The sequence below is a fragment of the Tachypleus tridentatus genome, chromosome 3, assembly GCF_004210375.1.
Source record: "Tachypleus tridentatus isolate NWPU-2018 chromosome 3, ASM421037v1, whole genome shotgun sequence".
NCBI classification, from domain to species: domain Eukaryota; kingdom Metazoa; phylum Arthropoda; class Merostomata; order Xiphosura; family Limulidae; genus Tachypleus; species Tachypleus tridentatus.
In genome coordinates, this window is record NC_134827.1 from 14,450,781 (window position 1) to 14,462,295 (window position 11,515).

The window sequence follows — 11,515 nt, forward strand, 5'->3', positions numbered from 1 at the left end:
TTGAAATCTCAATGGCAAATAAATCAGAATGGTGACATCTGCAGAAGAAGGAGATAGGTCTTAATGGAAAATTAACAAGAAGCATGAGGAAAGTGGTTCAAAAATAGGTAAAATTAGGAAATGGAGGGTCACATTAATGTCCCAATCCAAAAGGGTAGAATGATTGGAAGGCCTCTGAATCTGGAAGGAACAAATGACCACAGTGAGAGGAGGGGAAGTAAAAACTTTATGGTATCTGGAAGACAGAAAATATGGGAGAAAGCTACCTAATATCTAGAAAGTGATGAAACTGAAGACTCACAACTGAAGAGCCAGGAGAGAAATTCAACCACACAAGGAAATCCCATGCCAGTAGATCAACATCAGAATACTTTCAACTTATGCTGGTACACTTTCAGGGAAGATAGACATATGGAAGTAGCTAACAAGGAGGCAACTCCACATGTGAAGCTGGATCTTCTCATCATGAACCAGACAAAAGCCGGGCATGAAGACAGAGGGTATGGAGATTGGGATGTAGAATGGGGGATTGAGAATGATGAAAAAGGGAGGGAAACAGTGGAAGAAAGACAGGTGATGAGAGCAGTAAACATTATAACTTCAGAAACCAAGACTGTGCTGGCCAATATGGTGCAAACAAGGAGTGGAGTGTACAAGAGAAAACATTCAATGAAGCAGCTTGATGGAAGGGTACACATAAAGGTATTTGCAAGATCAATCCTGGGTGAAGGCATCTGCAGCCAGATCCTGTGAATGTAGTATAAATGGCCAAAAGAGGGACAACTTGGCACTAAGACCTATGGCAAATGCATCCAATTGGAGAGAACCCCATAGAATGCAAAGGTCCCTGAAAATGACTGGATCTAAAGAACACTCCATGAGATAGATTCAGTGAAGGTGCAAAAGATGATTCACAACCAGACTGAAACCACCCAGTACATGACATGCAGTAAGGTGAATGTAATGTGCATGGGCTCAGTAGAAAAGATCCAAAGTCCAAAAAAGATATCTCTGGCCTGAATGCCCCATTGATGAGCTATCAGAATGAACCATCACCAGATGGTGATGAGCAAGAGAAAGGAATATATAGCCTATATTCCTATATTCCAAAAATAGCCTAGCTGCTTTATGCCAAACATCCAGTAAAAAGTTAAAATTAAATTAAATTTAGAAAAATTCATAAAAAGAAATTAAGATACAACAAAACAAAGTTTAAAAAAATAAAATAAATAGCATAGAACCAATGTTTACATCTAGTCTACAATGTTAAGAGAAAAACTACAGTAATACAAGTTGTAGAGGACTTTCTGTAGCATAATTGTAACCTTATTGTGACCTAAATGTTACACTATACCCAAACACCAGCATGAGATACAGTGTCCACAACACCTGTTGAGAACAGGTACTTGGTTGATCCTAGCCCAAGTGGACCAGCCAATTGACCCAAGGGGGCCACCCCAAGGTTGCCCATCTACAGGAATTCAAGGCCAAAGTGGTGTGTTAGGGTTGGATCCCTCAACCACCAGGATCCTCTTCTCCCATTCATGAGTCACCACACACAACAAACACATAGGTGGATGTTTAGATCATAGAGGAGGTAAACTCAAAGAGCAGAACCTTCCCTGGGAGGTCATTCTCATCACATACAGAAACCCACACCAAGGGGTGTAATGACAACATGGAACCCCCAGAGTACGAATATGATGAGCAAAAGCCTGAATGATGTGACAAAACACACAGGGAACTGATGCAAGTCTAAAGAGGAGTGCCCAAAATTGGTAAACTACCCTGCAATGAACAAACCAAAGATAAGGTTGAGATTGAAGTATGATCAGGATGTGTAGGTAGGCATTGGAGACATTAATTTCTGTTATCTATAACCTTAAGGAAAATGCCAGTCTCAAAGTGAAAAAGGACTCCATAGTGAACTTGGGATGTTCAACAAAGTGGTTGAGATGTAACAAATTGAGTACCAGCCTTCAATCACCAATTTTATTGCAAATTACAAAATTACATGAATAAAAACTCCCTGAGGAATAGTGAATCTATTTGATAGTCCGCAACAAAAGTAAATAAGTGGAGGGTAAAGTGACATGAGCCAAAACTGAGTCCCTATCTATAAAGTCTCAAGAACAACAAAAACATGCATGTAACACCAGAGTCGAGGACAATATATTAGTTAATGTGGAGAAGGAAAGGAGAAAAATCTCTGTAGAAAATCCCTCAGGATTTCTGTGGAGGGCATCCAAGAGCAGATGATTTTATGATAGATAACTGAGAAGGGTATTAAGGGTAAGAATATTGGGAGTGTGTGAGACTAACATTAGATATGTTACCTAAAGAGGTAATAAGAAACCCAACAACATTTGGTCCAAACACAAATAATTTGCTCAATGGTAAGAAAGAACATAATGATCAGAGGCTCAAGGAGGGGAGGGTGTGGTATGCTGATCCTTTCACTTAATTGAGAGAGAAAGGGATCCACATAAATTTGAACATCAGAAGATGGAGGAAATACCGAAAATGCCTGAGAAGAATGGTCATATAACAAGGAAAACTAGGGGAGTCAGGAATAAGGAAGAGACAAAACATGAGAACCTTGCAATATAAAATCAATGAAGACCAAGGTGAATCTTTAGGCTGGAATTGGAAAGGAATAGCAAACTCAGCAGGAGGAAAAGACAACCAAAATCCTCATCATTCTGAATACTTTCAACAGAATCATGAGTCTGGGTGATTGTAGTGGGCAAAAGGTTGACCCATGTAACATTCAGTCTTCTGACATTCAAAATCAGAAAGATCCAGTGTTAGGTCACCCGCACCTAAAATCCAAAACAAAACATTGGTCTAAGATGTGAACCACCTTAAAATGTAACATTAAGTTCAAAATTCATTACTCATGAAATCTACACAAAATTGTCAAGTGCAGAAATAGAGTGACATTAATGAACTGGGAGAAAATGTTTTAAAGCATAAAAAGAACCATTTCAAGTGAAATTTAAATAATGTGTCATATGGGAAGCACTGAGCACGAATAAAAATGCCTGTACTCAAAAGCTGCCAGATAAGAAGTGAAGGTTGAGCAGAGAAATGTAAACAGAGTTTCATGTGTCACATGAGCATGCTATGTTACTATTTGTTAATAGATGATACGAAGATTTTCATGAGAGACACATTGGAATATACTAATTCCAACAAGGGATAGAGTAGTGCAAGGCTTGTTGCATGCATAAATAACAAGTTTGTATATAGAGGGCACCACTGAATGATAATAGCTAATCTTGTGAGAGGAGGTAAGTGTCTTATCAGAAACCTAATATATTGTTGATATGTAAATCCTTATGTGTATGTGGCAATTCATGCATAGTATATGTATTATACAACACCAAATTGAACTGGATCTACTGGCAAACAAAAACACATTTAACAGACAAAATATCAAAGTAAGTAGTAGAAAACTGAAAAGGGTAACAATCATGATATTCATAAAACTAATTAACATTCTTCTCATTTTAATACAAATAATACCTAAAAAAAAAGTATTTACTGCTTATCGAACCTGCTTAAAATTAATACAGAAAACCTAAGCTAAAAGGAGAAAATATTGAATTCACTAAATGTTTTTGGTCATTCAAGCATTTCTATTAATTATTTTCAGAAATCTAAGACTGTTCAGTCAGTTAATTGCATTTATAAGTTTTTAATTATTAGCTTTATATGCTATAAAAACTATCATTCCTCTATTTTATTCAGAAATTACAAATACTGTAAAACAAAAACACTAAAATTAAGCCTGTATAAATTTTGAAATACATATTCATAAAGATATTTTAATTTTTTTTCATACTGGTTTTACATATTAGAGGTATTTCAAAATTTTTTACCACTATTGTATTTGTCCAGTTTTTTGACATATTTCTAGAACATTCTCTCATCTGTTCTCTCTCAGCCTGCTGAGCCACAAGTTCTGCCTTCTTGCACGATGCTCGATACACATTTCCTTTGATTCTATTCAATTCAGTTTCTGACAGAATTAGGACTTTACCCGAGGACATTTGATTTGTATTCATATTCACCCCTAAAACAAATATAAAATTATTTGAATAAAAATACTGAGAGCAGACTGTTCTAGTAAACATGTTTAGAAATGTTGTGTTTATGTATCTCACTTATTCACTCCCTAATAACCAATTGAGATCATTATCCCATGCTGAATATTGTACCTACAAATTTGTCTTGTCTATAAAAAAACATGCAGAAATTCAATCAAAGAAAAACAGATATTAAAAACCATTTCATAAGTTTGTAGTTTAATTAATCATAAATGCATTACAAGTTATACAAAATCATATTATGCTAGCATTACACAGTAACCTTTCATCTATCAAGATTCATTACGTTCAATGTTTTAAAAAGTTCCAGTTGCAGAGTAATGCAAAATTATGAGCTAATATTTCAATTAGTTATATATATATATATACACACATTTTCAGAATACAAATTGCATAGTACTAAAAATTTTGTTGTAACTCTTAGTGTGAAATTCTTAAGAAGATGAACTGAAATTCATTAAAAAGCAAACAGAAATACCATTTCAAATCTCTGCATAGTATAATAACTTTCTACACCATCACTTAACAAATGCCCAGAGTAGCAATAAATACCACAGAAATCTGACAGCTTATCTTGTATTCAAAACTATAAGAAACTGAAATAAATTTTAGCTTTAAGTTAAGTTTTTAGGATGTTCACAAAAGAAATACCATAACCATGTGATAGAACCTTATTATGAGTAGAATAAACCAGAAACTTAACCATACCAATATACAGATATTAAGTGGGGTCTGATAAGTGATTTGTACAATCTAAGCATTATATTAAACTCCTTATTTGAAATAGTTCTCTTCATCCTACCTATTTTGTGTTTGCAGTTGACAACTTGAAACTGGTATATAGTTGTAACTCTTAGTGTAAGATTCTATTACATGTGATATCCTAGACACTTCATTAAAACCTTTGTTGTTTAACATAACATTTGAAGGGCAATAAGAACTTGACCCATTGTGACTGTCCCATTAATTTTATTATACACATGAAAAATTGGTTTCTACACATCAGACAACTCAAGTCCACTAACAGCAACCTATACTTCTAACCATTAGAATCCATTTGCTGCTTATATCACCTTTCCAGATATAAGTTCAGTACTAGCGAGGTGATTCTTTCAAAATTTCATTATAGGGCTGTTGCTTTCTGCTCCTTCTATTACACTTACAGTCTGTATTTTCATCCATAAATAACTGCACCTTTTACTAAAATAATATTTATAACACATTCAGAAAACTGTATACTAATAAACTACTTCAATCTGTATGACTGAAATCATTCCATCATAACCAAAAATTATTATTTTCCTACACTTATGCAACACTTACTACCACATTGGGTAAAGAGTATACATGGTACAGAAGTGGTGTGGTATTCTGTGTGTGTTCCTTTCTCAATGAGTGTTCTTTGGACACTTTCAAAGAATGCTTATTTACATCCATCACACCTTTCCAATGCAGGATTGTAGCTATTATGTGAGAGAAGGTAAGATACCATATCAATAGTTATTATTTTATTAAATTGAAAAAATATTTCCAGTAGGTACTTGCCTCCTCTCACACCTCCCAACCTTCTTCCCTGCTACTGGTGCTTAATTTATACCTAATATTGAAGTGATGGTTAAGTGGAATCAAATAGAGGGAGCAACATGCATCAGGAAGGTGTGTTGCAGAATAATTTACAAACAATGATGTAGATAATAACTTGATTGCAAGGTAGGTGGGAGTTTCAAGGCTATTGTGTACAAAAATAAATTGCATATAAAGGGTAGCATTGAACAAGAAAAGTTATTGTGTTAGAGAAGGTATGACACAGTATTGGAAAAAAAACTTTAACTAAACCAAGTTTAAACCTGATGTAACATCAACTTATCTGTGAATTTCATTTACTAGTGATAATTGTACTTTCTTGTAAATATTTTAATTTGATGCAATTGAAATATTTGGCACTATCCTTACAACTTACAACAATCAGCACAACTGTGTTTTCTCTCATACGTACCCACTGTTGACGCACTAGTCATCATAAGTTATGTTAATCAATCAGCTATCACCTAAAAACCTATGGATATTTCTTTTACTGAAATTCTGCTCAATAGCTCATAAGATAAGATTCATAAAGCCCTTTTGGTCCAACTGATCAAACGACCACTGAACTATCCTAAATCTGGATGATCTATTGGTAAATATACAATGTTTTGCATACATCATATCTTACAACTTCACCCAACAGACAGAAATCAAGAAACACCAATTCCATTCAGTCATTTACTCTTTAACTATATGAACATCCTAGCTGCAGGTAATCAAGATTAATTCCAGTCATACTAATTAAAAAGACATCATCTGTGGTTTGATTAACTGTCAGAGTTGTCTCTCAGCCCTGGATTTGGTACTGTCTAACATGGTTAATTCTGGATGGCCAGATAAGTACTCTCAGCTCTTTTCTTCTTATCTTCTTGGTTGATGTGAGGTAAAGCAGTACTTTTGTCCTACTCTTATTTCTGATCTAGTCAGTTCACAATTTATATATACATTTCACTATTATAAGAGGCCTAACAGTATTTCTTTAATTTGCTGATCCAAGCTGTGTTGATGAAACTTTCAACAGGTAAAAATACAGTCCACAGCAGAGGGTACAGCCAATCAGAGTGCATTAGGTCTCTATGTTTCAGATTCTCTTTTCAATTTCACTTTAAAGAAATCTTTAACATATAAATATATAAAACATATATATGTATACATTTCAGAAAAGTAAAGATGCAGGTGATCAAGTACTATGCACTTTCACATGCTTCTCAATTGCTGTAAGTTGTACATTATGATACCGTCCAGCTGCAGCCATGTAGCTTCTGTGCTGCTGGCATATATCAAAGCTACAATCAGTTTCTACACCTATTCTGTTGTATGGTAGCCTAGTGTCTGAAAATGCTATTATACAACATGCTTTCATTCCTTCTGAATTTTATAGTTCATTAGCTCTTTCACTAATGCAAGTATGCCAATAGTGTTTTATGAAGACTACAACTTCAAGTAGTTCTTTCTTTGTGGTACATTTTTATTCAGGGTCTATAAGCATACACATTCACATGTTCTAATATATAAATTCACAAGTATATATTACACTATTTTGTTAACCTGTAGTCAGGCATATTAACAAAATTATATGTCAGACTTTGAGAAAATGTGTGATTTAAAGGTTTTAGTGATTTCATAATCTAAATATTAATTTTAATTTTTAATTACAAATTAATGTATATTATATTACAACTACATGTTAATTATTGTAATAAATATCAATTCTAGTAACTACAGTTTTAGAAATTTACTTAGCATATATTAAACTGCAAGAACTTGGAATTACAACAGTTTACTTATACTAACACACAGTAGGCTACAAATAAAACCTAAACAAAACTCTATGTTTTAATATGAACTTTACTGTCTTAAACTGCATAAGTATGAACTATGTATGACACAGAAACATTACTGGTATGGTATATAAGATTATTATTAAGACTTTTATGTTTTAAAGTTTTATTTTAGGAGTTTAGCATAATTACATTTAGGTTAAAAGCTGAAAACCAGATAACACTTTTATCATTGTATTTTTGATAAGTTTTATTATAACATCAGTTTTTAAACCTGGCAACTATGTATCAAATGATAGTTTAGTTATTTGCCCAGTGGCTGTGATTCAAATGAGTTTGGCTATTCAAGAATTTTGATGAGTAATGGTATTACCTCACTAAATAGCTAAAGTTAGCTTGACCCAACTACTGATAAATATTAGTGGACTTGAGCCTTGTGGAAAACAAAGTTTACTGAGGCTGTGGTAATTGTCAAGTAAGTAGTATAACTTACTGCTTGAAAGAATAAATTTTATCCATATTTTATTACAAACAAGAAAATAAGAACAAAAGTGATCAAAGGAATTACTTATTTTAAATTTAAAATACTTAACATATTAAAAGTTTCATGGTCTATCAACTGAGCTAGCTGAGACAGTGTTCAAATTACTCATGTGTTTACACAAAAAAAACTCTCATTCGTTTGAAAAAATATCACCAGGAAAATAGTTAAGCTTTTATTTACTGATTTAATGCCCTGCCACCTGATAAAATCCACTAGCTTTATGAATTTCAATACAAAAATAGGATAACTGACCTTCGTCTTACACAAATTTGGTTCACGGTTTCAATGTTAACTCCAACAATAATATTAAACAATATCCAATGAGCTAAGTAATGTTCTCTTATAACCTTGGTTACTACTGTACTAAAGCTTAATCTTAGTTAATTCTAACTTGAAATTAGTAATAATGCTAAAATACCAGTACTAAAATCCCAATAAGACACGCCTATGTCTTCATAGGGTTATTTCTTCAGTTACCTGGTTAGTTCAACTTCAAGGAATACGAATATGCATACCTAAACTCTTTGTTAAAGTTAACATGTAAGACATAAAACAACAATAGTTGACTCTGATACAGAATAATATATTCTAAAAAATCAACATTATAAACCGTCTAGCATTAATTAAGTTACATAATGACTACTACGGTAATGATAAACATTTTCGTTACTATAACAACATTGTTGCTAAAGCGCACTCTACAATATTAAAGAGGTTTGCGAATACTTTTTAATTCACCATATAGTGACCTAAATTAATTTAAGTGTGTGAAAACTGTTATGACTTTGCACTTTATTAATTATTTGGTATCATATACTTAACCAACTGTTTAATGATTATATTGCAGACTCTTTTTCTTGTTTTTGCCAAACGTAAAACAGAAAATATAATGAGGGATGCAAAGGTCTAATACGCTTTTTGATTCGCCTTTTTGAGGTTTATTACTACAGAAATACGGTAACGTCACTAGTGTTAAACTGCAAGTTTTTGATTTGGTTTGTTTTGAATTTCGGGCAAAGCTACAAAGGGCTATCTGCACTAGCCGTCCCTAACTTAGCAGTGTAAGACTAGACAGAAGACAGCTAGTTATCACCACCCACCGCAAATTCTTGGGCAACTTACTCTTTTACCAAAGAATAGTGGCATTGACTGTCACGTTATAATGCTCTCACGGTTGAAAGGGCGAGTATGTTTGGTATGACGGGGATTCGAACTCGTTACCCTCAGATTGCGAGTCGAGCGCCCTAACCACCTAGCCATGCCGGGTCTCAAACTGCAAATAATAGATCGATTGGAAATGAACTGAGGTTATTGAAAACGAACCAAACCCGCAAGAATGCAAATTAAGGAGATTTGAATAAGGAAATTCATACACATTTAATGAAGACATTTTAATACGTAAAAAAACGCCCTGAAATGTAATTATTATATAATAAAAATGTCTTAATATTTTGACATATAGACCAATGCATGGTTATATTTGTATTTACTTGTAACAATTCGCTTCTTTTTATCTAGTAAGTTACATTTGCGTTATTTTTGTTTTCTATCGTTCGATAAAATTGTATGTACATGCAAGGTATGATATTATTTGTAGCTTTTCGTTTAAAAAGTTAAAGTAATAGAGGAATCTCCACAATTTAACTTTGGTTTGTATTGTTTGATCATTACAATATCCTTAATTCATTCATCCGAGTTCTAACCTAAAGGATACGCTGTTGAGTTCGTCACAGTGCAAAACATTTTGGTGACTATTTGAGGTATTCTTTGACGAGGTTCGTACTAATCCTATACAATCATCTAAGTGGCATTTAGTACGCCATAAATATACAATTTTATTTGAGGTAAATTAATAAGCTTGAGTATTCATGACGTCGATAGACAGGATATAGAACTGTAAGTTAGCTTCTTTATGTTATAATTTGTTACCTAGAATATACAGAACGTCTATAAAGTTCTAATGATCTGACATCAAGTTTTCTAGTAATTCGAAATTAAATTATAAATACGAGATAGTTGTGAAGTATGTATGGTTGTTTTCAAAATAGAGTGAGCCAGTCAGTGTGCCAACTATCTCGGTTACTTTGTACAAGTAAAAAGATTTGTTTTGAGTTGGTTAATGCCATTTATAACGTAGGCTTTCAGCAAGTTACGGTAGGGTAAAGTATTTAACCTTGCAGAAATGTTTGTTTGTTTTTTTTAATTTCACGTAAAGCTACGCGAGAGCTATCTGCGCTAGCCGTACCTAATTTAGCAGTGTAAGACTAGAGGGAAGGCAGGTAGTCATCACCACCTACCACCAACTCTTGGGCTACTGTTTTGCTAACGAATAGTGGGGTTGACCGAAACATTATAACGCCCCCACGCTGAAAGGACGAGCAGGTTTGGTGCGACGGGGATTCGAACCCACAATCCACTTGGCCATGCCGGGTCTTGCAGAAATATTAAGAGAGGAAATAAGGTAATTCATTATCGTTACAATGGAATAGACGTTGAATTGTTTTCATCAGATGAACTAAAAGTATCCATCAACTAAAACAAACTGCTATAGTACCATAGAATACCTGTGAAACATAATAGTTTAGTATTGGTGGTTCGTTTCACTCTGTAATATTATTTCAGAGTGCGAAATACTGAAGAACTTTTAGCCCTAAATATCATATTTTAACAGAGCTTTAGAAGTTTGCATATTTGTTTTGTATATGAATTGTGTTAACAAAGATGCAAACTTAAAATTAATCCAAGTTCGATCCCTCAACATTTTTAAATATCTGTACTGACACTCATTTATCATGGCTTTTACTGAATATTTGTCAAACTATATTTTTTATGAATGTTAGAAAAGTAATTTGGAAGAGACTCACAAATGTCTGGCCCTGCATGGCCAGGTGGGTTAATGCGTTCGACTCGTAATCCGAGGGTCGCGGGTTAGCATTCCGGTAGCACCAAACCTGCTCGCCCTTTTCAGCCGTGGGGGAGTTATAATGTGACGGTCAATCCCACTATTCGTTGGTAAAAGAGTATCCCAAGAGTTGGCGGTGGGTGGTGATTACTAGCTGCCTTCCTTCTAGTCTTACACTGCTAAATTAAGGACGGCTAGCGCAGATAGCCCTCGAGTAGCTTTACGCGAAATTAAAAAAACAAATACAAATGTCTTAGACATAATAATTATCATCACCATAAAGTCACGTTACATCTTACAACAAATTCAAAAGGTGGTGTGATTCCAAAAGTTTATGGTTTGCGTCTTGAGGCTGAAAAATTTCGGTCAGTGCTCAGCAGCCATCGCTATGTTATGAGAGTGATGGTCAAATATGACAATTTGATAAGATAAGCTAACAGCTTAACGATGGATGCTGTTGACTAGCTGCCTTCCACTATATTGACATTTCAAAATTCGTACAGGTACTACAGATAATTTATGTATAGTTGTGCATGAATATTTGAAACAAACAAACAAACACATACTTAACCAAACGAATGAGTTTAGAGAG

At 34.0% G+C, this 11,515-nt stretch overlaps 1 protein-coding gene across 2 annotated transcripts in view; it reads right to left on the bottom strand.

Moving 5' to 3' along the window:
• LOC143246393 (cilia- and flagella- associated protein 210-like) overlaps positions 1 to 8,698 on the bottom strand; it is a 33,011-nt gene extending 24,313 nt beyond the window's left edge. The window contains exons 1-2 of one of the 2 annotated variants that reach the window (XM_076493022.1): positions 8,499 to 8,698; positions 3,885 to 4,078 (exon numbers count right to left, since the gene is read on the bottom strand). In XM_076493022.1, coding sequence (XP_076349137.1) covers positions 3,885 to 4,070 — 186 coding nt within the window. In that variant the 5' untranslated portion in view covers positions 4,071 to 4,078; positions 8,499 to 8,698. Of the gene's footprint in view, positions 1 to 3,884; positions 4,079 to 8,439 lie in introns of both variants that reach the window. The other variant, XM_076493023.1, reaches the window with a different exon arrangement.
• Positions 8,699 to 11,515: the final 2,817 nt, after the last annotated feature.